The sequence below is a fragment of the Carassius carassius genome, chromosome 24 (assembly GCF_963082965.1).
Source record: "Carassius carassius chromosome 24, fCarCar2.1, whole genome shotgun sequence".
NCBI classification, from domain to species: Eukaryota; Metazoa; Chordata; class Actinopteri; order Cypriniformes; family Cyprinidae; genus Carassius; species Carassius carassius.
Genome location: NC_081778.1, coordinates 11566540 through 11593411, shown reverse-complemented (window position 1 = coordinate 11593411; position 26872 = coordinate 11566540). Strand labels below are relative to the sequence as shown.

Genomic DNA, 26872 nt, shown 5'->3' with positions numbered 1-26872 from the left:
TTACGGTCCGAGGTTATTCAGTGGGGTCAATGCTCTAATGTTGCTTGTCATCCAGGGATAAGCCAAACCAAGGGTTTAATTAAGCAACGATTCTGGTGGCAACTTATGGCTCACGACATCCACGATTTTGTTTTGGCTTGCTCAGTTTGCGCCAGTGGTAAGGCATCTAACCGACCTCCAGATGGGCTTCTTCAACCTCTGTCTGTCCCTTCAAAAGCTGGTCACATATCATTCTAGATTTTGTTACCGCCTCCCGCCCTCTAATGGCATGATGGTCGTTTTGACCGTAGTGGACCGGTTCTCGAAGGCGGCACATTTCATTCCCTTGCCCAAATTACCTACAGCCAAGGAGACAGCGATCACTGTCATTGATCATGTCTTTCGGTTACATGGCCTCCCGGTAGACGTGGTTTCTGACAGGGGATCCCAATTTATATCCAAATTTTGGAAAGAGTTTTGTAAATTGTTAGGAGCGACGGTTAGTCTGTCTTCAGGTTATCATCCCCAGAGTAACGGGCAGTCTGAGCGAGCCAACCAAGATTTAGAGAGAACGTTGCGATGTTTACTCTTCAAGAATCCTTCTTCCTGGAGCCAACAACTCTCTATGGTGGAGTACGCTCACAACTCGTTACCAGTGTCAGCCACGGGCCTCTCTCCGTTTCAGTGCAGCGTAGGTTACCAGCCACCGGTTTTTCCTAGTCTGGAGTCTGGAGTCTGAAGTCGAGGTCCCCTCCGCTCACGCATTTGTCCATAGGTGTCACCGCACCTGGACCAGAGCCTGCGAGACTCTGCTCCGGATGAGGGAGCGCAACAAGGCCAAGGCCGATTTACACGGGTCAAAGCCTCACGTATACGTCGTGGGTCAAAAAGTGTGGCTTTCTACTAAAAATATTCCTCTCCGCTCCGTTTCCAACAAATTAGCTCCCAAATTTATTGGCCCGTTTCCTGTCACCAAGATTATTAGTCCGGTGACAGTCCGCCTAAAACTACCTCCAGGGTACAGGAGAATTCATCCTGCCTTCCATGTGTCCAAAATTAAACCCGTGTTTTATTCACGTATTAATCCGCCTACCCCGGTTCCCCCACCGCCGCGTATCGTAGATCGGGAACCAACTTATTCAGTAAACCAAATTCTGGACTCGAGACGGAGGGGACGAGGATTCCAGTTCTTGGTGGACTGGGAAGGTTACGGTCCGGAGGAGAGGAGTTGCGTACCTGCTAGGGACATACTGGATCACTCCCTTATTGATGATTACAATCAGCAGGTAGGCCCTTCTGGGAACTCCAGGGGGCATTCCTAGGGGGGGGTACTGTCACGGTTGGTAAACCGTGATCTCAGGGTTTTGCACTATGAGGGTGAAGTCTGTGTGTTACACGTCAGCACTGATTAGTTTGTGGGCGTCTCCGCTAATTGTCATCAGCAACAGCTGTCACTCATTACTCATCCCTATATATTGGTCTGTCTAGCGTCTTGTATTTGTAAGAGCGTTGTTTCATGTACTTCGTCTGATGTTTGCTTTCTTGTGTGTTTCTGCGTTGGATGTTTGTGTCTCCCCGGAACCCCGTCCACTCTTCGCACATCACCAAAAGCACTTACAGCACATCACTTACCTTCGGCTCACTTCCCCGCAGTTCCTCTGTCACCCTCTCCTACTGCCAACTCATCTCCACCATCCGGATCCTTCACTCACCTGCACCATCCTGGACTGTGTATTCCCTTCAGCATCATCATTGTCGGCAGCCATATCACCCTGGAGCCCAAGACTGGTTTCCCACTGAAGCTAAGCAGGGCTGAGCCTGGTCAGTACCTGGATGGGAGACCTCCTGAGAAAACTAGGTTGCTGCTGGAAGAGGTGCTAGTGAGGCCAGTAGGGGGTGCTCACCCTGTGGTCTGTGTGGGTCCTAGCGCCCCAGTGTAGTGATAGGGACACTATACTGTCAACAAGCACCGTCCTTCGGATGAGACGTTAAACCGAGGTCCTGACTCTCTGTGGTCATTAAAAATACCAGGAAGTCTTTCGAAAAGAGTAGAGGTGTAACCTCGGCATCCTGGCTAAATTCGCTCATTGGCCTCTGACCATCATGGCCTCCTAACAATCCCCATACACTGATTGGCTTCATCACTCTGTCTCCTCTCCACCAGTAAGCTGGTGTGTGGTGGGCGTTCTGGCGCACTATGGCTGCCGTCGCATCATCCAGGTGGATGCTGCACACTGGTGGTGGATGAGGAGATACCCCCTGACAATGTAAGCACTTTGAGTGCCTAGAAAAGCGCTATATAAATGTAATGAATTATTATTATTATTATTGTCTCTTCTTTATATACTGTATCATTGATTTCATTAAACATTGTTAACTCGCACTTGCTTCCTGCCACTCCTTTCACCCCGTCGTTTAACAGTAGAAACGCGACTGGCCCTGACACGCACAAGCACGCCCGGTTTAAGCTCGACAGTGGAAACACGGCTATTGACTACCATATTAGAAAAGGTCACATTTTAGTTTGGGAACCAATTCTCACTATTACTATTGACTATGACTTTTGGCTCAATAAACTCTTAATTTGCTGCTTATTTTTAGTAAGTAAGGTAGTTTTTAAGTTTATGTATTGAGTAGGATTAAGAATCTGGAATTGGTCACGCAGAATAACGCCCGTTTCTCACATACTCCATCTGTGGTGCGTATGCGTTGCGTAATTGTTTACGCACCCATGTTAACGGATTCCAGCGTTCACACTGCACAAGGTTGCGGTCTGTCAGTGCGTTCCAGGAGCAGTGCGTCTGCAGCAGTGCAGCAATCGTTAACGTACCGAGTCTATTTTTGCTGTGCTGCATGTGCTGAATTAAAGTGACAGCGCATTGTTCGCGGTAAAAATGAACATGGATTGACACGGAAATGCGGTCATTAAATGTACACAATAAATGTATACTAATTAAAGCCTACTGTGTTTCACACGCAACACATGGGTTTTAGCTAGATTTAAAACAAGAAAAAGAGCAACTTTAGAGAAACAAGGCAACATTATATATGCACTTTTATAGAGGCAGAAAAACTAAGTGATTTAAGACCCGTTGGATTGCGTGTAATAAAGTTTCAAATGCAAAAGGCACAAGAGTCGACTGTTTCGGTCAGTGGTGAGTTTTAATTTTAAATGTTTGTGATATCCTAACAAGAAAAGTAGGCTAATGTTGTGTTTAAATGTGTTGCAGCTTGTTTCAGCAACTTATTATAAAAACCTAGCAGTCAAATGCATGAGTAATACGTTGTTTATATTTGAATTTAAATATGTCTATGAAAGATTGTTACTGTACTGTGATGAAAGAGTATCACAATGCTGAAAAAGCTTTTTAGATTTTTTATTTATTTTATTTATTTTTTACATGATTTGATATCAAAATAATGGACAAATGTTGTTTTTTTGTGGCTTAAACAGCCGCGGATCAGTAGCGGACTGCAAACGCGTCCTGTGCGAAAGCACAATGAGTCCGTGCTGCTTCAGCACCACATACATAATGCACTCGGACTGCAGAAGCACTGCAGATGGATTATATGTGAAACAGGCGTAAGGCATTAATAGTGTGTGTTTTATAAAGTGGATATTAAAAAAGAATCACCCCCCTCTAAAATAATCAACATTTAGTTTGTTTGTGATCCTTTTTCCAATGTAATGAATCTGATTTTTTTTTTTTTTTTTTTTTGTGGTTACATCTTTCAATTGGATGTCATATGGTGCACTGAGTAAATGCAGCTGGATAAATCAAAAACTGTCTCCATCTTAATTTTAGGCTACAAAGCAACAAAATGTGATTATTTTAAAAGGGGGTGATTCTCTTCTATACCCACTGTAAGTACTAACAAACAACCAATATGCTCGTAATAATATGCATGCTAGTTAATAGTGAGAATTGATACCTAAACTAAAGTGTTACCATGGAAATAAATACTATGGAAGTCAATGGCTACCAGCAAATGTTTGGTTATAAACATTCTTTAAAATATAGTTTTCAGCGTTTAGCAGAAGAAAGAAACTCAAATATATGTTTGAAACATATATGAAAGTAAATTAAGCCAGAACTTTCATTTTTGGGTGAACTATACCTTTAATATTATATAGTTATATGTATGGTATATACCGACATATATAGACATATTCAACTGTTTCTTAACAGAGGTTATTACTCTCCTTTTTATTTTTGATGCTATGTTTTTTGAAACATGACAAAATATCAGATTTACATTAAATAAATTTTATTACATTTTTTAAATACTGTATTTAATAACTGTAATATTATGACATTTTATTACAATTTGAAATAACTGTTTTACTGTATATTTTAAAATCTACTGCTCATTTTGAGTGCTACTCAATGCATTAACATTAACTAATGGGACCTTACTGTACTGTATGTTACCTACAGTAATACCTAGATGTCACGCAGTCACTTTTAATCAATTTAAAGCCTCCTTGCCGAGTAAGGAAAAGTATAAATTTTTTTCAAAACAACAATTTTACTTTTGATTAAACACCTTTGAAGGGTTGTCTAATTTCAAGCAGAAGGATAGTATTTGAATTTTAAAACATTACTGTGCATTGTAATACCCATTTTACAAAAGCAACTTAAGGCCGTGCTGCAGACAGTGCCCAGCATTAGACTTTGGCCACAATTACATCACAATACAGCAGAGCCTCTCAAACCTTTTTGCTTAAATATGTATAGGCAATAGGTTTCGCCAAATAGGCACATACTGTACTGTTCTATACCTTGTAGGCTCTTGGCACTGGCATAATCCATGCTCCAGCTAACCAGAGCCATAGTGAGACCTAAAAGAACCAGAAAGATCCAGTCCTCGCCCAACTTTGTCACAATGTACCTCTGGATCCGGGCCAGGCAGTCTGCAATTTAAACATATTTTAATGGCTATTCACACTAGACATTGCATTTTATCCACACTTAGTAAACGAAATGGGTTTTCTTTAGTCAGTCACCCTGGCATTTGGAATAGGGGCGTGGCTTCTTTATAGAGGTGGAGGGGCTTAAACCTGGAGTCATGGGCCCCACATCTAGGCTGGCATGATGTGCTCGACCGTGCCCTCTCCTGGTTGACTCTGCATTGCCGGCATGTCTCTTCCATTGCCTTTCATTCAACAGACGTGTGGCCTCTCGTCTGGCAATATTACCCAGCTGTTCCCGATATTCCCCATACAGCTGAAAAAAACAGAATGCAGGTTTACATGGAACAGAAATAATAGAGGAAGTGATCAACCATGACATTCTTCACCTTCCTTCCATTACACCCAATACACAAGCCTACATACATTCTTGAGCAGCACAGACCCCACATGGTGCGAGACTGAAGGGATCAGATTCAGCCTCCTCATGCCCACTCAAAAACAAAAAAATAATCAATAAACATATGATAATATGTATACAGCTGATAAATATATCAAAAAATGTAAATGTGCATGCATAAATAAAGTACATAAACAGCTGTTTTTGGTAGCTGTATACATGTTGAAAAAAGAAAAAAATTCAGTACAGAACTCAATGAACCAAACCATTATTGTATCATTCAGACATTATGTATGAGTCTTACTAATAAATTACATTTAATACATTGCATTATGAGCAGTGTTCTTCATTACTCAAAATGTAAATTTACTGTAGGTTTGTTTTCCAAATGCAGAGCCCAGAAACTATTTTTGAACTTTTGTGGAAGTCTATATTAAAGGTCCCGTTCTTCGTGATCCCATGTTTTAAACTTTAGTTAGTTTGTAATGTTGTTGTTAGAGTATAAATAATATCTGTAAAACTCTAAAGCTCAAAGTTCAATGCCAAGTTAGATATTTTATTTAACAGAATTCGCCTACAAAAAACGATTACATCCCTCCCTAAAACAGTTTTTGACTAACCTCCGCCCACATGAATACACGAAAAAGGGAGCATGGCCTTGTTGGATTCAACAGAGAAGAGGAAGAGCTGCGTTTGTGTTTGTCGCCATGTCATCGAAACGCTGTTCTTTTCATCTCGGAGTCCAATCACCTTTGTTTGGCCTTCCCACGGACACTATACTTGGAGATTAATAGTTACAATTTATGTTTAACTTGGTTCCCGGAAATTATAATCCATGTAAAACTATGTGCAGCACATTTTGCTGAGGACAGCGAGCTTCCTCAATCTCAATCAGTTTAATGCCGGATTCGCACAAAGATTATACTTCTTGAAAGAAACATCTCGTCAGTAAAAATCTCCAGCACGTGCGTTCTTTTACTGTTTATTTATAAGATTATTTGATTTTAATTAACTTCGGTTGAATTTATTTGCTATCAACTGCATGCAACTGTACTTTGTTCACAATAGTGAGAAACAACTGGCACATATAATCAGCCTCTTAGGTCAACATCAGGTCAATGAATGGGCTCTCCATGGGAGAGATCCTTTCAAGTCATCAAAAGGTTACACTATCATTAGCTCTCCATGTGATGTTATTGTATTGTTTGTAGCGCATTTGTTAACAGGTATAAAGGTCTGTTCTCACACACAGTACTTTGGGTTAAGACTGTTTGATGACATGCCAACATCACTGCTGAAGAACTGCTAACTTCAATAAATTATTTTCCCCACAAGAACTTTGGTCAAGCTTACTTATTTTATGTATCAAATAAATCTAGTACATTGGCGAGCCACCCAAACTACTGCTCAGTCAAATACAGCAAAATCTAACAATTTGGCGAGCCAGCCAGGAGAGACTGACAAGAAGAGAACTCACCAACTGCAACAAGAAGTGAACAAAAGAGTTTTGGAGATTCTACAGTTTTTGTGTTGAAGATCAACAGACCGTGTCTGTGGACATAAGTTATTTTAATCAACTTGATCCTGTATCAAAGATTCTAATTTGGTGATTGAAGCTATCAGCTCTCTAAAAGAACTTGAAGAAGACTTTTTCATAAGTAAGCAGATCATTTGATGTATGTAGTGTAATAACCAGTGTAGCACTGTTTAAGAAATGTTTGGCTTAGGCGTTTCTCTAGAGTCTGTAGGAAACTTTTAAATGATTTAGGTAATTGTCCTGAGACTGTAAGAGCTTTAGAAAAAGTGTTCATAGCTTGGTCCTGCTCTCAAGTCTGTAAGAATCATTTAAGAAAGAGGTTTAGTCAGTTCCCATGAGACTGTAGGAGCCATAGATGTGTAATTATAGGCTTAATCCTGATCTCTGGAGTCTGTAGGAATTGTTTAAGAAACAATTTAGTCCGTTCATCAAGAGACTGTAGAAGCAGAGGCTTGGTCCTTTCTCTTTATGTCTGTAGGAATTGTTTAAGAAACAATTTAGTCCATTCATAAAGAGATTGTAGAAGCAGAGGCTTGGTCAGTTCTCTTTTTGTTTGTAGGATTGTGTAAAAAAAACTACTTAGTCCATTTCTCCAGAGACTGTAGGAGTCATAGATATTTGGGACTGATGTTGCTGCAAGAATTGGGAATTCTTGACTGGGTGCTAATTCAGTAGCCACTAATGTAGATTGTAATGAATGTTCAAACCGAGTTAGAAGATGATGGCATAAAACCATGAAACTATAAGTTTGTTTGCCTTCCATAAAAATACAGAAAACTATCATGTAAATTGTCTAAGGGACAAATTTGATAAAGAAATTTAGCCTTCTGAGCTAAAACTCAATTCAGACATTAAACAAGGAAAATTAGCCTGAATGTAAATGTTTTGTTTTAAATGGAAGATTGAAAACTAAGCTGAGCTTTTAAACTAATGATTTGTCTGTTTAACTGAAAATGGTCAGTCTAACAGACTGCTGTGAATTTAAATCTGAATAAGTACCTTTAACAGTTCTAACACCTTTTGTTCTGTTTTCACACCTCTGAGGGCACTTTTCCTGTATCCGACATGGCTGATTCTGAACAAAACAATGGCAATAGTCATGCATTGAGGCCAACAACAGAAAGACATGGGACAGAACCTCCAAATCAAAGTCAAAGTCACCTTTATTTATATAGCGCTTTAAACAAAATACATTGCGTCAAAGCAACTGAACAACATTCATTAGGAAAACAGTGTCAATAATGAAAAAATGATAGTTAAAGGCAGTTCATCATTGAATTCAGTTATGTCATCTCTGTTCAATGAAATAGTGTCTGTGCATTTATTTGCAATCAAGTCAACGATATCGCTGTAGATGAAGTGTCCCCAACTAAGCAAGCCAGAGGCGACAGCGGCAAGGAACCGAAACTCCATCGTTGACAGAATGGAGAAAAAAACCTTGGGAGAAACCAGGCTCAGTTGGGGGGCCAGTTCTCCTCTGACCAGACGAAACCAGTAGTTCAATTCCAGGCTGCAGCAAAGTCAGATTGTGCAGAAGAATCATCTGTTTCCTGTGGTCTTGTCCTGGTGCTCCTTTGAGACAAGGTCTTTACAGGGGATCTGTATCGGGGGCTCTAGTTGTCCTGGTCTCCGCTGTCTTTAAGGGATGTAGAGGTCCTTTCTAGGTGCTGATCCAGCATCTGGTCTGGATACGTACTGGATCCGGGTGACTGCAGTGACCCTCTGATCTGGACACAGACTGGGTCTGGTGGCCACGGTGACCTCGGAACAAGAGAGAAACAGACAAATATTAGCGTAGATGCCATTCTTCTAATGAAGTACATAGGGTGTTATGGGAAGTGTTTCCGGTTCCGGTTTACCTAATTAATGCAGCCTAAAAATCCTTTAACGGATTTGGATAATAAAAGCATATTAGTATGTTATGTGTATGCCAGGTTAAAGAGATGGGCTTTAATCTAGATTTAAACTGCAAGAGTGTGTCTGCCTCCCGAACAATGTTAGGTAGGTTATTCCAGAGTTTAGGCGCCAAATAGGAAAAGGATCTGCCGCCCGCAGTTGATTTTGATATTCTAGGTATTATCAAATTGCCTGAGTTTTTAGAACGTAGCGGACGTAGAGGATTATAATGTAAAAGGAGCTCATATAAATACTGAGGTGCTAAACCATTCAGGGCTTTATAGGTAATAAGCAATATTTTAAAATCTATACGATGCTTGATAGGGAGCCAGTGCAGTGTTGACAGGACCGGGCTAATATGGTCATACTTCCCTGGTTCTAGTAAGAACTCTTGCTGCTGCATTTTGGACTAGCTGTAGTTTGTTTACTAAGCGTGCAGAACAACCACCCAATAAAGCATTACAATAATCTAACCTTGAGGTCATAAAAGCATGGATTAACATTTCTGCATTTGACATTGAGAGCATAGGCCGTAATTTAGATATATTTTTGAGATGGAAAAATGCAGTTTTACAAATGCTAGAAACGTGGCTTTCTAAGGAAAGATTGCGATCAAATAGCACACCTAGGTTTCTAACTGATGACGAAGAATTGACAGAGCAACCATCAAGTCTTAGACAGTGTTCTAGGTTATTACAAGCAGAGTTTTTAGGTCCTATAATTAACACCTCTGTTTTTTCAGAATTTAGCAGTAAGAAATTACTTGTCATCCAGTTTTTTATATCGACTATGCAATCCATTAGTTTTTCAAATTGGTGTGTTTCACCGGGCTGCGAAGAAATATAGAGTTGAGTATCATCAGCATAACAGTGAAAGCTTACACCATGTTTCCTGATGATATCTCCCAAGGGTAACATATAAAGCGTGAAGAGTAGCGGCACTAGTACTGAGCCTTGAGGTACTCCATACTGCACTTGTGATCGATAGGATACATCTTCATTCACTTCTACGAACTGATGGCGGTCATATAAGTACGATTTAAACCATGTTAATGCACTTCCATTAATGCCAACAAAGTGTTCAAGTCTATGCAAAAGAATGTTGTGGTCAATTGTGTCAAACGCAGCACTAAGATCCAATAAAACTAATAGAGAGATACACCCACGATCAGATGATAAGAGCAGATCATTTGTAACTCTAAGGAGAGCAGTCTCAGTACTATGATACGGTCTAAATCCTGACTGGAAATCCTCACATATACCATTTTTCTCTAAGAAGGAATATAATTGTGAGGATACCACCTTTTCTGGTATCTTGGACAGAAAAGGGAGATTCGAGATTGGTCTATAATTAACTAGTTCTTTGGGGTCAAGCTGTGGTTTTTTGATGAGAGGCTTAATAACAGCCAGTTTGAAGGTTTTGGGGACATATCCTAATGACAATGAGGAATTAATAATAGTCAGAAGAGGATCTATGACTTCTGGAAGCACCTCTTTTAGGAGCTTAGATGGTATAGGGTCTAATATACATGTTGTTGGTTTAGATGATTTAACAAGTTTATACAATTCTTCCTCTCCTATAGTAGAGGATGAGTGGAACTGTTCCTCAGGGGGTCTATAGTGCACTGTCTGATGTGATACTGTAGCTGACGGCTGAATGGTTGCAATTTTATCTCTAATAGTATCGATTTTAGAAGTAAAGTAGTTCATAAAGTCATTACTGCTGTGATGTTGGGAAATGTCAACACTTGTTGAGGCTTTATTTTTCGTTAATTTAGCCACTGTATTGAATAAATACCTGGGGTTATATTTGTTTTCTTCTAAAAGAGAAGAAAAGTAATCGGATCTAGCAGTTTTTAATGCTTTTCTGTAGGATATGTTACTTTCCCGCCAAGCAATACGAAATACCTCTAGTTTTGTTTTCCTCCAGCTGCGCTCCATTTTTCGTGCTGCTCTCTTTAGGGTGCGAGTATGCTCATTATACCATGGTGTCAAACTGTTTTCCTTAACCTTCCTTAAGCGTAAAGGAGCAACTGTATTTAAAGTGCTAGAAAAGAGAGAGTCCATAGTTTCTGTTACATCATCAAGTTCTGAGGTTTTGGATATGCTAAGGAATTTGGATACATCAGGAAGATAACTTAAAAAGCAGTCTTTTGTGTTAGAAGTGATGGTTCTTCCATACTTGTAACAAGAAGTAGGATTTACAATTTTGGCTATATGAAGTTTGCACAGAACTAAATAATGATCTGAGATATCATCACTTGGCTGAATAATTTCAACACCATCAACATCAATTCCATGTGACAGTATTAAATCTAGAGTGTGATTTCGACAATAATCAGGTCATAAACCCCGCCTCCCCATGTTATTCAATGGGACGCGAGACCAACTAAACAATTAAATTACCCTTCAAATATCTTTTTTCCGAAGCTGTTTTTTGTCATTTACTGTAGTTTGTATCACGCTAATGTAAATTCAAGTGTTCGTTTTTAAAATAAGTTGTTTTTTAGATAGTTATTTAATGCTCTAAAAACGGTGGTGTGACGTCGTGATTGACAGCTGTGATTGACAGCTCTCTGAGCCGGAGGAGGCACTGAAGCGTCAACAGGCTTTTTTCATGATCTTCGGAGGACTGAGGAGATTGTATTTACCTTATTTTAATGAGATTGGAGTGGAACGGAGCAGACAGAGTTCACAGGAGCAGGACTCCACTTCCAAAACAGTGCAGATTACGGTATGTGCATTTTGCGAGGGAGAGTGAGGGCGGGGCACAGGGGCGGGGCCGTTGATTTCGCGGCTTTAAGGCTTTACTTCCTGCTTGCTACTGCGCATAGCTACTGCGCAGAACTGGTCCCTAGATCGCTATCTGCGCAGGCGCAAGTCCAAGATGTCAGCGCCATATCGGGACACTGGCGGCTTCAGTTTTGACCAATGGAAGAGAGCGAAGGCGAGTCGTCCATCTTTTTTTACAGTCTATGCTACACACCAAGGTTACATACAATACATGCATCACCAAAGTACAGAAAATATAAATACAAAAAATAAAATAAAATTGTAGTTTTAGAGAAAAACACTGAGATCAAGTTCTTCATTCAGGCCTGGATATCTAGTCGCCTGCAGTTTATCAATCCAGAAACTATCTCTCTGGTTTAGTAGTTTTTGCCTGTCTCCTTTCCTTAGTGACAATGGAATATGATCAATTCCACAGATCTGTACGGTCGATGGATCACTATTGTGGTGTTCCCCGTAATGTCTCGCCATAGGATAGTTCATGTTGCCCGTGCGAATCGCATATTTATGTTCAGCCAATCTGTCCTGTAAGCGCCTCTTTGTCCTTCCTATATAAAACACTTTACACTCAGGAAATTCCAGTCTATATATAACAAATATTGTTTTACAGCTTATAAAGTGGTTGATGGTAAACTGTTTTTGGGAAATAGTATCAACAAAGGTTTTAGACTGCAAAACATTTGCACAATGATTGCAGTGTTGACATTTATAAGACCCTTTGGGTTTAGATCCCAACCACATATTTTGGCCTTCTGGTTTCAGATGGCTCCGGACCAGTTTATCTCGAATAGTAGGACATCTCTGAAAGCTTCCAGAGGTGGCTCAGGAAACAGCTGGCCAAGCATCTCATCGCTTTCAATAATACCCCAATTTCTTCAAATTATTCTCTTAATTTGGTCTGCCTCTGTACTATACGTGGCAACAAAAATGGGTCTCTTTTGTTGGCTTAAGTGCGTTTCTTTGAAGAAGTGATACCCTATTTGCATATTTGGCCCTGCTATATGCTTTATGGAGAGTTGTGTTTTTATAACCCCGTTCCTTAAAACGTGACGTCATCTCTTTTGCTTTACAGAATTTTCTAGGTCACAAATTCTCCTAACTCTCTGGAATTGCCCATAAGGAACCTTTTCCTTCAACCATTTCGGGTGGAAGCTTTTAGCATGCAGAATAGTGTTCCTGTCAGTAGGTTTTCTAAACACTGAAGTGTGTAGGGCACCATGATTGTCTTTGAAGATGATTAAGTCAAGGAAATTAATACAATCTTTACTATATTCCAAAGATAGTTTAATGTTGGGGTTAATGTTATTCAAAAAAATGTGGAATTCTTTCAAATCTGCCTCTGAACCAGACCAAAACAAACAAACATCATCAATGTAACATCCCCACCAGATAATGTGTTTGAAGAAGGCATTCTTTTCCTGGTTTAAGACAAAATCTTCCTCCCATTTTCCCAAAAATAGACCTGCATATGATGGACTATAACAGGCCCCCATAGCACAACCTTTTATCTGTTTAAAAGTCTTATCCTGGAATATGAAGATATATGTCTGTATTCAATGGATTCAATGTCCATTTAGTTAAGGACAATAAAAACTCTGTGGGTGGCATTTCTGACTCAGGTCTCCTACTAAAAAAATGTGTCAAAGCTGCAAGGCCCTGCGTATGTTCAATGTTGGTGTAGAACGCTTCTACATCCATAGTGACTAGAAATGTATCAGAGTCTATGTTTTGTAGTTGTGTGATCTTATTTAGAACATCTGTGGTGTCTTGAACAAATGCTGGAAGTAACGAAAGACAGGGTTTAATAAAATAGTCAATGTACTTAGAGACTGTTTTAGTCAGACTATCATTCCCAGAGATGACAGGTCTCCCTGAAGGGTTATCAACACACTTATGGATTTTGGGTAACATGTAGAATGATGCCACCCTTGGGTTTTCATTCCACAGGAAGCCAAGTTCAGATTCAGAGATCCAGTCATTCTCTTTGGCCACATACAGTAGTTGTTTCAATTCCTCTTTGAGAGACTCAATGGGGTTAAATGTCAGTGGTTGGTAAAACTCTGTGTTGTTCAATTGACGGAAAGCCTCTTTTATGTACATATCCTTTCCCCAAATTACTATAGCACCACCTTTATCTGCATTTTTAATTACTAGATCCCTATCTTTGGATAATGCTTCCAAAGCCTTCTTTTCGTTGTACGACAGATTACTCTGCTTGGGTGGTCTTTTCTGCTTAAATTTTCAATATCATAATTCACCTTTTTAGCAAATATATGTAATGCTGTATTCTGAACCAGTGGGCAAAAAGTTGATTTAGGCTTAAAAAGTCGCCTATGGAGAAAAGAGACTGTCTGACCTTTGTCTATGGAGCTTGCAGAAGTGGCATGTGGCTTGTACCAGGTCTTGAGGTGTAGATTCTTGTAGAAGCGGAAGAGGTCGATCTTTGTATCAAATTCCTTAGCAGAGTAGGTTGGTGCAAAAGATAACCCTTTTGAAAGGACTTGGATGCTCTCTTCCAACAGGGCTTTGCCAGAGATGTTAATCACGACTCATGTCTGTTTCTGCTCCGTGTCCATCTGGGTTCCCAGTTTCTTTCTGCCTCTCCGCGTTCTCCTCTTCCTTTGCTTTTGCTCCTGTTTCTGCCACGTCCTCGGCCGTATCCACGTCCCCGCCCCGATCCACTCCCTCTTTCGCTGGGGTGGGGTGGGTGCTCTAAAAAATCCCCCCGAGGTGTCTGGACTGTAGTAGGTGTGGAACTTTTATCATCTTCACTACTGGAAAAGTTGAACAAGACTGTTCTAGATCTTGGTCTTGCTGATGTGCCTTCAAATGTACCCCTAGTAATTCGCTTTTTCCAGGTGTAGACATTGCCTTCCTTGTAGTCTGTAGGATCCCTCTGAAACTTACGTATTTTATCTTCTTTGAGGCTTTGGGTGAATTTCATGAGATCTGTCTTGAGTTTATCTTCATATTCTTGTATCGAGGTGTTGTCTGAATGTTGTGCTATTGACTTTTTCACCTCAGCGATTTCTTCCTCCATTTCTTCTCTATCTTTATTCGACTCTTCTATAAGAAGTAGCATCAAATCAGATGAGAATGGCTTCCCTCCTGTCTCTAAAATCCTTTTTGTCATCTCCTCCGTAGGGTGGGAATTTATTATTCCTTAGACCTCTGGGGATATATCCTTTTCTCCAGTAGTCTGACAAAGTAACTGAATTAAGTTGGAGCCATGTGTCTTTCTCCAATAGGTGCCTCAGTTCTTTGTATGTTCTTTGGAGATCAGCTTTGGGTAGCTCTCCGTCTGGAAAATCATCCAATAGTGAAGTTGTTGTGATAATCCGTTGTCCCTCTTAGTGGGAATAAGAAAATGTTTTATCCATATTAATGTGCCAAGTCAAAAAATGGTCCAAACACAGAAAACTGTGGAGCAGCTCCTTAAAGCACGTCCCAAGTGCATATAAGATTCATCAAATGGAAGAGGAGTGCTTCCAGCACTCAAAATGTTAGCTTGAGGTACTCTTTGGATGGGATAATCATAATATAGAACAAATTAGGAAACTCCAAGGCACTCTCTTTAAGAAAAATTAAAAAGCCTTTATTTTATGGCTTGGTCATCATAAACCTTTAAAAACTCCGACGCGTTTCGGCATACAAGCCTTCGTCAGGGAGTCAACAGTTTCCAAAACAAGAGTCCTTCTTATAAGTCTTCACACAACCAATCAAAAAACTCCATTTGGCAGAGGTAGGTTCAAAGTTGTAGGATTATAAAAAGACTAGTAGATGTCCTCCTCGGTACTTAATAGAACAGGATTTTTGTGGCTTTTTAATTTTTCTTAAAGAGAGTGCCTTGGAGTTCCCTAATTTGTTCTATATTATGATTATCCCATCCAAAGAGCACCTCAAGCTAACATTTTGAGTCCTGGAAGCGCTCCTCTACAGACATTTGATGAGACTTGCAGAAAGTGTTGAAAGAAGGATTGGTGAATCTCAAGAAAACATTCAAGCTGGATGGGAAGCGGTTTAAACCTTCTTATTTGAACTGAAACCTGCAGAGGTTAATTGGGCTAAAATTACCTCTTGTGTGCAGAAGACAGGAGAAAGTGTTGCAGAGTTTGAAGAACGCTTCAGACAAACTTGGATGGAACATGCTGGTTTGAACAACAACATTGAAGAACTCTGTGAAGACACTAGCATGCCTCTTAAAACCACATTTGTGAATGGACTGAAACCTGAGGTTTCTAAAACTCTTAAAATCAGGTATGATGCCTGGGACAGCACTAGAACAACATTTATGCAAATTGTTGAATGGTCAGCAAAGATTGAAAGAACACAGGAAGTCAATCTCAGAGTTTTACAATCCGAAACCGTGTCATACAGCAACAGGACAATGGGGTATAAAAAAAGTGAATATCAGAGACACTCAAGAGAGAAAACTCAGGGAAGATGTAGAAATTGCAACGAGGATGGACACTGGATTCGTGATTGTAAGCTGAGTTTGAGACATCAAAGTGATGAGGACAACCTGTTGAAGAGGTTTCAGCAGTTGACAGCCAAACAAAAACAGACTCTGCTAAATGCTGTGGAGCCACAGGGAAAAAAACATGATGCCAACCAATGCCTTAAGGAAAACCACAAGGAAAATGGACTATGCTTTTTGAACAAGTCACAGGCCGGCCCATGTCCACTGAAAATCTAACATCTGACAGCCTTGTCCAAACTGATGAAAGACTCTGCCTGGCAGTACACAATGCCAAGAATCGAGTTTTGTCACCTCCAAAGGAGTGCCATGGTATAGTGCCCAATAAACGGGTAAAGATTAAAAAACTGATGTGTCGCAACAAGAATACAGATGGGAAAGACCAACTGAGGATCTTTTAGTAACTGACACAGCAGTTAAGACACAGGGAAATAATGAGTGGATTGATGTGAATTTGCCTAGAGATGAGGGATAGATGGCAGTAGTGTTTTTCAGAGTCCAGATATGGCGGGACTAGGGTTTTTTAGGCTCTAGCTTGTCGCCTGAGGACGAAGACATGAACATTTCACCACTGATAAACACTGTAGTGTCCTACCAACAATAAATAGGGACAGTTTTATTGGTAATTAGGCATATTTTGTTTAAACTATTTCTTTGGAAAGATGTGTTTCCCTTTTCGCTTGTATGTGATTGTAGGTGTCCCAGCGTTTCAGAGGATGAGCAAGGACATCCAACACTTGGACCAAACTGCACTGGCCACCTAGATAAACATGCCTTAACATCCACAGAACACAACAACATCCGTCACTTTCACAAGATTGCAACATTAAAATAAAAAATAACTTGCATTCAAGATAATGCAAACCTCACCATGAACTCTTATTCTGTCATTTTAAGTAAGGGAGCCTGTATGCAGCATTCTGTATTCATGATTACTGAAAAGTATAGCAAGAAGGAACCTGTATACAGCATGTGTACATGACTACTAAAATTATAACTGTTTTGTATGTTCTTTCTACTATGTGTGATCAAAAATTATCAAAGGGGGGATTGAAAGATTATTTGTTTTTATTTAACTTTGGTTGAATATATTTTGTATTTGCTATCAACTGTATGCAACTGTACTTTGTTCACAATAGAGTGAAACAACTGGCACATATAATCAGCCTCTTAGGTCAACATCAGGTCAATGAATGGGCTCTCCATGGGAGAGATCCTTTCAAGTCATCAAAAGGTTACACTATCATTAGCTCTCCATGTGGAGTTATTGTATTGTTTGTAGCACATTTGTTAACAGGTATAAAGGTCTGTTCTCACAGACAGTACTTTGGGTTAAGGCTATTTGAAGGATGACATGCTAACATCACTGCTGAAGAACTGCTACACTGCTACCTTCAATAAATTCTTCTCCCCACAAGAACTTTGGTCAAGCTTACTTATTTTATGTATTAGAGAAATCTAGTACATTGGCGAGCCACCCAAACTACTGCTCAGTCAAATACAGCAACATCTAACAATTGCCTATGGTTCAGATTAGGATTGCCAGGTTTTTAAAACAAATCCTGCCCACTTGCTTCTCAAAACTAGCCCAATCGCGATTCCAGGAGGGCAGTGGGCGCGCAGCTGCTGTCGAATCACAACACAGGAACCGTTGGCACAATCAGAACTCGTTACTTATTTCTGAAGGAGGGACTTTATAGAACAAGGAAGTCATCAGCCCATTTTTATGACAGTGAAAACAGTGGTATACAGATAGGTGAATTGTGTGAAAAATACTGTGTTTTTTTACACGCGAAACATGAACACGTTATATTGCACACTGTAAACACAATCAAAGCTTCAAAAAAGCATGAAAAACAGGACCTTTAAATTACAGGCCAGAATTTATATCCGTTTTAATTTAACTAAGCTAAGTTATTCTCATTCACTTATAACTGACAATGTATTTTTTTATTTATTAATTAATTCACAAACAATTAATATACAGTAGGCCAGTAGTCTGTAATAAGGATTATTTACTAATGGTATGAAAAAAGGACAGTACATTAAATAAGCAGGTACTAGTATGTGGATTAACTGACTAAGTGAACACACACACAGACATATATAATTTATACACACATATATTTATATATGTATGTATATGCTTTTGTGCATGCAAGTTATTGTCTGTAATTATATGTGTAATATACGTTAGCATATATAGTGACATTATGATTATTAATATTCATTACTGTTAATGACTTTATAATTATATTTAGAATTAATTTAGAATTTATTTGAATGAAAGTGAACAAGAATGCTAAATTTTATGACATGCATTCAATATAGAGACGAATGCAAACCCACCTTGTGTAGCTGCAGTCTTGAACATACTGTATAGAGATTTTGCATTCTTCCACAGAGCATTTCACACTATGAGACATCCAGCTATACAACAACAACATTTATACACTGCACTTGAATATTGGTGCATACACCCAAATACTCTTGATTGACCAATAATTTAACAAACACCCCGAGAGTGTCATGATACGCTACCGTAAGGAACGAAGGACCCATGAATAAACAAAACTGTCATTTATTAAATCTTAAACACAGGGTAAATCCACAGAAAGGGAGGGAAGACACACATACACAACTAGAAGACCTGACAAAGGAGGAATGCACAGACTGGAAATACATGATTTAACAAGACAATAATGAGGGACATTGGGAGGAACACAGGTAACTAATTAGACAAAACGAGACAGGAACACCATATAAGGGCAGGAAACAAGGGAGAAACTGGGCACATGTGGAGGGAAAACACAACACAAAACAGTCTATAATCCTGACATAAGCACCCCCCCCCCCCTCTTGGAAAGCATGTCCCTCACCGTGACAACTCCACTGAGAAAGGCGGGCGGGTGCAGGACCGGGACATCAAAGGCCTTCAAGGTGGATCAGGGAGCTCAGGAAGCCATGGTGGAGCAGAGAGGAACAGGTGGAGGGAGACAATATGAACCAGATGGAGGAGGGAGCCAGGGAGTAGGGACTTGGAGCATATGGTGCCAGGTTGGACCCAGGCCACAGCCATGATGTTGGCCCATGGTGGAGCTGACGGATGGAGGAGCCATGGAGGAGAAAGGGCTGACGACTCCAGGGGGCCAATCCATGGCAGCGAAGAAGGTGGCGAAAAAGCCAGAGGCAGCAAGGGAGAGCCAATGAGCCAGGACGACGGGGATAATCCGGAGGACCGAAGCAGAGCAGATTATAGGGGCGAGTGACACGGAGGCATGGATCCGAATGGTGCGATGGAGCTGGAGCAACAGAGGACTGAGGTGGAGCCAAGGGGATGGAGAAGCCTGACAGAGCCAGAGGGATAAGGCAGAGCTGGAGGAGTGGAGTCCTGAGGTAACGGATGATCAATGACAGACCAAGGCAGAGCCGAAGGGACAAGGGAGTCTGGTGGAGCCAGTGGACTGATGGGCCACGGCGGAGAGGAGGGAGAGTCAATGGATTCTGCACCCACTGTGATGATGGAGGATGGCAGACCGATGGAGCTCGCATCGTGTTGATGTTGGGCTGAGGGCGAGCAGAGGAGCTGCCAGATGACAGTGGTGGAGGAGGCAGGAAAGGGTGGGTGGACAGAGGCATTTGTGAGCCTCTGGGCTTAATTTAGGACCAGGAACCCTCTCAAGGCTGGACGTTTGAACAGGAGCCTTCTCTGGGCTAGACTTGGGAACAGGAACTTTCTCTTGGAAAGACATGGGAACAGGAAATTTCTCTTGGCTAGACATGGGAACAGGAAAATTTCTGGGCTAAACTCAGGAATGGGAGGGACAGAGTTCACTGACAGAGGAAGGAAATGGGGCAGGTCGGTAAACAAGTCAATTATGTTTTCCTTCGCTTTGCATGATCCCAAATCCATTTTCAGCTCACCCTCAGCCACAGCACAGGGGGCTGAGCTCCTCTCCACACTCTCTCTGTCCATGGTTTTCTCCCTCGTGGGGAGCGCTATAGTCAGCTCTTACACCTGGTCTGACGATCCGTGAGGCTCTGGCTCCATGGTGATCCTCAGCTCTGTCACATCCTAGGCGACAGCTCGAAGGTCGTGATGGGTTCTGGCCATGCGCCCACAGTGGGGAGGTGGTGGGCTGGGATCTGGGTCTGGCTGCGTTCCGGATCGGGGGTAGTCACTCTTCAGACACCGGATAATGGCTTCCCTCCAGCTCAGTCGAGTGCCATTAAAACAGCAAGCTGACTGACCTCAACCACATACTCCAATAGGGAAAGGTCCTCTCAGGCAAGAGAGGTAAACTTCCAGGCAAGGGGATCCATAGGAACACAGGGAAAACAGAAAAAAAAACACTGTAAAAAAACACGGAAAACAAAAACAGGGGGAAACACGCAAATAACACTGTTTTGGTCAGGTCTTCTGTGAAACTATGCTGCCGGAAGGAACAAAGGACCCGTGGATAAATAAAACTGTTGTTTAATAAATCCAATACACAGGGTAAATCCAAAGGAGGAGGAACGCACAGACTGGAACTAAATACATGACTTAATGAGGCAATAATGAGGAGCATTGGGGGAACACAGGTAACCAATTAGACAAAATGAGACCAGGAACACCATATATGGGCAGGAAACAATGGAGAAACTGGGTAACGAGCACGTGGGGAACGAAAACACAACCCAAAACAGTCTATAATCCTGACAGAGTAAGACAACTTTTAATTATTTTCTCATTTATTAAATTATCATGATAAGATAACAGAGCTTGTGTCAGACAGAGAACAGACTGAAGGTTGTTTCTGCTATTGCCTCTTAATTTTTCTAAAGTCAGTACACTAATTCTGGATGACAGCATGAGAGAGCCTGCTTTATAACAGAAAAAACATTTACTTTCATGACAATATATTCTCTCTCTCTTTCTCAGACACCTGTTATCCTCGTTCCTCTAACTGATTTCCATAGTGTAGGCTTATCTCAAAGACAAGACAGCTAGAGAGAGCTGAAGACAGACAGAGCAGAGAGACTGAAAATTGCTAACAGACATTAGCAGTGAAGGACATAGTGACTTTGAGAGTTAATTAAAAACAGAAATATAATGGTCAGTGTATGTGTAAGTATACTAATTCAGTCTGACCCATTTACTGACTGACTGACCAGGAGAGCAAGAAAGACTTATCATATCATACATTTTTATATCATAAAAAATATAAACATACACATAAACTTAATATCAATGTAATTATATTAAGATTAAACTATATTAACATTATAAAATATTACATGAATAATTAATATGCAATAATGTGGACATATTTAGTTTGTATTAGTGGTCAACATAATGAGCAACTAAACTCACATAAGTGTTGCTCTTCTTTTTAGCAGTAATATTAAACGTAAATACTACAAAAAAAAAGAAGTTCTAATAATAAAATAAAAAATATAGACTGGCCTTCATCCCAAGGATCCCAAGTAATAAAATAGAACATTATCAACATCCATTAGTCCCAGTATATAAAATTCTGTCCAGTATAGACCAAAATGTTTGTGTCGAGAAAAAATTAAAAAATTATAATGTTTAATCTCACCGGAATCTGGTCAAAATTCAGAACAAAAACAAAACATTTAACAAAAAAGTGTTAAATGGTTTCCCTTATCATTGTGTTCTTTTTATTGTGTCAGTCTGTTTCCTATCTTCTTTTTTATCTGCTATGTACCCATGTTCCTTGTCTCCTTCTCCTTTTAACCTCCACAAGATATTCAGATATTAGTAACTGTTTCTGTCTTATAGGGGGTGTCCTGTAGGTTAACACCCAAGTAAACCACATTATCCATAATGCAGAGCACTTCATTTACAGACTGTGGTTGACAGTGGGCTGTCAGCAACTGTTAATTCACAGGACTGTGGCTTCCTAATCCTGTCTGGCAGTCAGCTGAAGTCCACTGCAGGTAACTGGATGTGAATTAGTTTTTTGCATCATTACATTCATTGTCGTTTGTGCTGAAGTTGAATTCGTTTAAAATCTTTCAGCAGTCAGACTCCCAGAGGCCTCTGTGCTAAAGAAGAGGTCATCAGAAGCTGCCCGACCTGGAAGTGAAATCACTTAATTGTGACCATTAAAAACAACATGCAGTGCTGTTCAACATTAGTATAAGCAAACACTGCTGTAAACCAATACATCGGCCATCCAATACCATATATGCTATCACTATCATTAGTTTTTCCAAAGTGGTGGAAACTTTCCATTGACTTCTTTTGTTTCACACCAAGCAAATTATAATTTCCATCACTCTAAACCTGACCCTCTCAGAAACCATTCAGCATTTTTAGGGGTAGTTTGCACAAAAATTTACTCACCATTATTTATTCCACACCTATATGACGTACTTTCTTACGTAAAACATGTATATATTTTATTATCCACACAATGAGAATCAAAGGTGTCCAATGTCTTGTGGACTCCACAGATGAAAACTTTTCATTCTGGGTGTACTATGCCTTCATTGCCTCATAAAATGGATAGTTCGCTCAAAATAACTAAACATTAAAGCCATAATTTCCTGTTCCACATGTATTTATTATAACAATTATAACTAGATACTAACTGAAAATCTACCTCTACATCTAGAATGAATTAACCTGTCGTTACTTTATATTACCCAGTACTTTCTTAGGTAATTACACTGTAAGTACATGAACTGCAATATAAAGTGCAACCAAAATGGTAACCAAAATTGTGTGGTTAACAAAATTCTTCAAAATATCTTCTTTTGTGTCCTGCAGACAAAATACTGCTTCCAATATTTTGTACGGCAGGAGAGGAAAATCGATATGGGAACTCACGAGCGAGAGAAGAGAGGAAAACAGGTGGAGAAATGGACTGTTGAGGGGAGCTTGTGTGTGAGAACTTAATGACTTGTGAAAGTGCAAAACTGATTGCTAAAGAAGTGACGCTTGTCTCAATTTCTCAAACACCATAACTTACGACTATTCTCTCACGTTTCTTTTGGCACTTGACCTTTTGTTTTCAATCCATTTCCTTTTAATTTATTACAATCCTCAGTCATTCCCATTAAGCTGTCTAAAAGAACCAAACTCAAACAAATAGCTCAATGCACCTGACCAGCTAACCATACGTTACTCTCGGCCATCGAGAGCAGCCCGATGGAGAGAGCTAGGTGTATATTTAACCTGCATGCTCAGGTTTCTGCAAGCATATAGCAGCAGAGATGGAGTGCGTAGGTTAGCACGAATACGCACAAATCACAAGGTTTGGTCCACACATCTGCTTAGTTCAGCAAGTCTATGACATTGCAAACAATCCTCAAAGGCATTCGAGGTGTTTTACAGAACCTTCAGAAACCTGAGACTCTTTCCACTCCAAATGAGGCCAGTAAACTGATTTTGGACAGAAAATTCTGCAACGGGAAGCTATAAGCATACCGATAAGCATTAAAAAAGCAAGAAGGTGGAAAGCAGATCATGCAAACGTGGTTTTCTCCCAATAAGCATCTGATAAGAATCACAAATCTACAGTATTGACTCTTATGGAAGTTTACGAGACAAATTGTCTTTAATCAGCAGGGTGTTGACATAAGTTATGACAATTCTCATACCTATTCATGAGTTGTGCTAGAACAACCCAGTGAGCTCCATGTGTGTCGCCACTAAGAATAGAATGGAAAATCAATTAAAGCTGAGGCTAGTGAAGTGAAAGACTTTGAGACCGATTATTTAAAGTCTCATAAATTGGTCAGACAAGCGTTTCTAGGTTAGAACAGACCAGACTGTCCTCGACAAACCTCAGCAAGCCACCGACCAAAAGCAAGCCAGCGAAACACCTCGGAGTAAGACAACAAAACAACGGGAGAGAGAAAGAGGCACAGAAAGACAGTGACTGACCAGGGTTTGCTGGTATCTCAGAGCTTTCCTTTGCGACGCATCGGCAGCCATCGACACGCTCGCACTGAGCCAAAAATAAACACACGCAGTCTCACTCCTGTGTTACAGCATATGAAACACATACACTCACCGACTCTTACCCGTTTATTCAGTTACACATACCACCCAGCTCAAAGCGCGACATACACATGCTGCCTCACTCTTATGTTACAGTACCCGCAGCACACACTTGCGAGAAAAATGCTGAGACGAGTGATTCTTCAATTAGATACACTGGAACACGCTTCCACAAACTGTCAGTGTCGGCCTACCTGTAATACACTGCAACAACAACACTTATGAAGGCGCAAAGAATGCAAACACATCACAAACATGCAGATATTCACAACTCTTACAAAACATTACCATAGTATCCTTAGTTTCTGTCCAATAATTGGTATTGGCTAGTTTGAAGCAAGCTGGTTACACAAAAGGTCAGGGTTCTTAATCACATTGAGCTATGAGTTTCCAGAATTATTCCAATCCTAGAGTACGGGATAAATATTTTAAATTATTTTATAGTTTGTACTCACAAAGAGCAATACTCTTTTTTATATATATCAATTAATCTCCAAGATATGTTAATGTTTTATTAATCTTATAAAAAAATCCCAGGGCCTAAAATCACTAATTTAAAACCCCCTTTTTTTTTTTTTTACATGAAATGTTCCATGATCATAAAAACCTTGAAAAATGTATACCGTAAACTAATTTTAATTCTATTCAGAATGACTGAAATATTCTGGAAAACTTCTAATATTCTGGGTTCCCACAATTTCTTAACAATTAATTTTTCTTTTTTTATATATATTTCCATTTTATTACTTTGTAAACCTTTCCTGCCCAGGAATCACACCTTTGAAATTGCCTGATATTTCTATAAATCACTTTGGGTAAAAGTTTGAAAATTACTTGAATAACAGAAAAGTTATTAATATTAATATGTAATGTTAAAAATATTGGTAACACTTCACAAATTGGTCCCAATTTTGAACACTTTAACAATGAGCAACACATTTGTTACACTATTTATTAATCGCTATTATTGTTAGTTATTAATAAAAATACAACTGTTCTATTAAGTAATATTTACATATACAACTTTTAATTTTAATAATGTATTAATAAATGTTGAAATTACCATTAACGAAAATTAATAAGCTTCAGAAGTATTTGACTTTTAGCTCATATTAAAGTGATGTAAACTAATGTTAAAAAGCAAAACCTTACCATAAAATGTATACATATTTGTACATTTCAAATTCGAAGATTATTTCTACCTGATAAATGACTTTAGAGCTAAAAGATCTATCTATCTATCTATCTATCTATCTATCTATCTATCTATCTATCTATCTATCTATCTATCTATCTATCTATCTATCTATCTATCTATCTATCTATATATATATATACATACAGTATATATATATATATATATATATATATATATATATATATATATATATATGCGTGCGTGTGTATGTGTGTGTGTATATACTCATTCAAAGAGTTTTCTTTATTTTCATGACTATGAAAATTGTAGATTCACACTGAAGGCATCAAGGGCTATTTGACCAAGAAGGAGAGTGATGGGGTGCTGCGCCAGATGACCTGGCCTCCAGAGTCACCGGACCTGAACCCAATCGAGATGGTTTAGGGGTGAGCTGGACCGCAGACAGAAGGCAAAAGGGCCAACAAGTGCTAAGCATCTCTCGGGGAACTCCTTCAAGACTGTTGGAAGACCATTTCAGGTGACTACCTCTTGAAGCTCATCAAGAGAATGCCAAGAGTGTGCAAAGCAGTAATCAAAGCAAAAGGTGGCTACTTTGAAGAACCTAGATTATGACATATTTTCAGTTGTTTCACACTTTTTTGTTATGTATATAATTCCATATATAATTCCACATGTGTTAATTCATAGTGTTGATGCCTTCAGTGTGAATCTCCAATTTTCATAGTCATGAAAATAAAGAAAACTCTTTGAATGAGAAGGTGTGTCCAAACTTTTGGTCTGTACTGTATACACACACACACACACATTGTTTTGCAATGTTAACAATAATCTGCCTCCATGTTATTCTAGAGGAAACTATGGTTGCATGGTAAATTCTTGTTATGGGACCACTCGTTTTATCTACACATTCTTTAATACAAACATATAATCCAAACACTAGAATAAGCACTGTCAGGATATAGAAAATAAATAAGGATCAACTTTATGAATTGGGCAAGAAAACAGTTTTTAAAAAGTAACTATAAAGCGTGGTGTAGTGAGTAAAAACTCAAAAGACTCAAACCAACAGCTGGCAGAGAGTGACTGAAACAGATGAATCCAAACGAGCGTACATGTGTTTTGTGTTAAATAGATAATACAGGTCCAGATTTGCTTGTCTTTTCTTAGCTGTGGCACACGGCTAATCGCCGCCTCACCTCACATTAAAGACATCCCCACTCTCAGCCGTTACTAGCAGCAACATACCTCCCCATCTATCTGAGTGTCTGAGCCCCTCCCAGCTGGATTTCCATTTACTTCCACCTCTTCTTGTTTTTGTTCCTTCTGGCGAGCACGGGTGTTTTTTTTTTGACAGGACACCACCCCCTCGGGGGCACCCGTGTAACATGATGAGTGAGCATGCGTTTTGGAAGGAGCTAGAGGGGGGGCAACTTGACCCAATACAACAGTGTCAATGCAGCAGCGAGGAAACTCAGATGCCCCGCACAGTCTTAAAATACAACTCACTCTTGCCGTGATTCAACCTCTTCTCTGATTAACGGGCTGATGAATGTGTAAACTCTCCGCCAACTCATGGCTTCTAGAGTCCGAAATGTTTAGAGGAATTACCCTAGAGAGACGTCCTGGCAAAGCATCTGCTGATCTGACATGCTAAACCTCATAGAGCAAAACCTCATACACAATCCTTCGTGACATCAAGTGGATCT

At 39.8% G+C, this 26872-nt stretch overlaps 1 protein-coding gene across 1 annotated transcript in view; it reads right to left on the bottom strand.

The window, feature by feature from the left end:
• The window catches only part of LOC132102805 (chloride channel protein 1-like), a 49231-nt gene extending 24981 nt beyond the window's left edge, over positions 1-24250 (bottom strand). The window contains exons 1-3 of the mRNA XM_059507462.1: positions 23891-24250; positions 4988-5207; positions 4763-4894 (exon numbers count right to left, since the gene is read on the bottom strand). Of these exons, the coding sequence (XP_059363445.1) occupies positions 4763-4894; positions 4988-5207; positions 23891-23941 (403 nt within the window). The 5' untranslated portion in view covers positions 23942-24250. The remainder of the gene's footprint in view (positions 1-4762; positions 4895-4987; positions 5208-23890) is intronic.
• Between the last annotated feature and the right edge of the window lie 2622 nt (positions 24251-26872).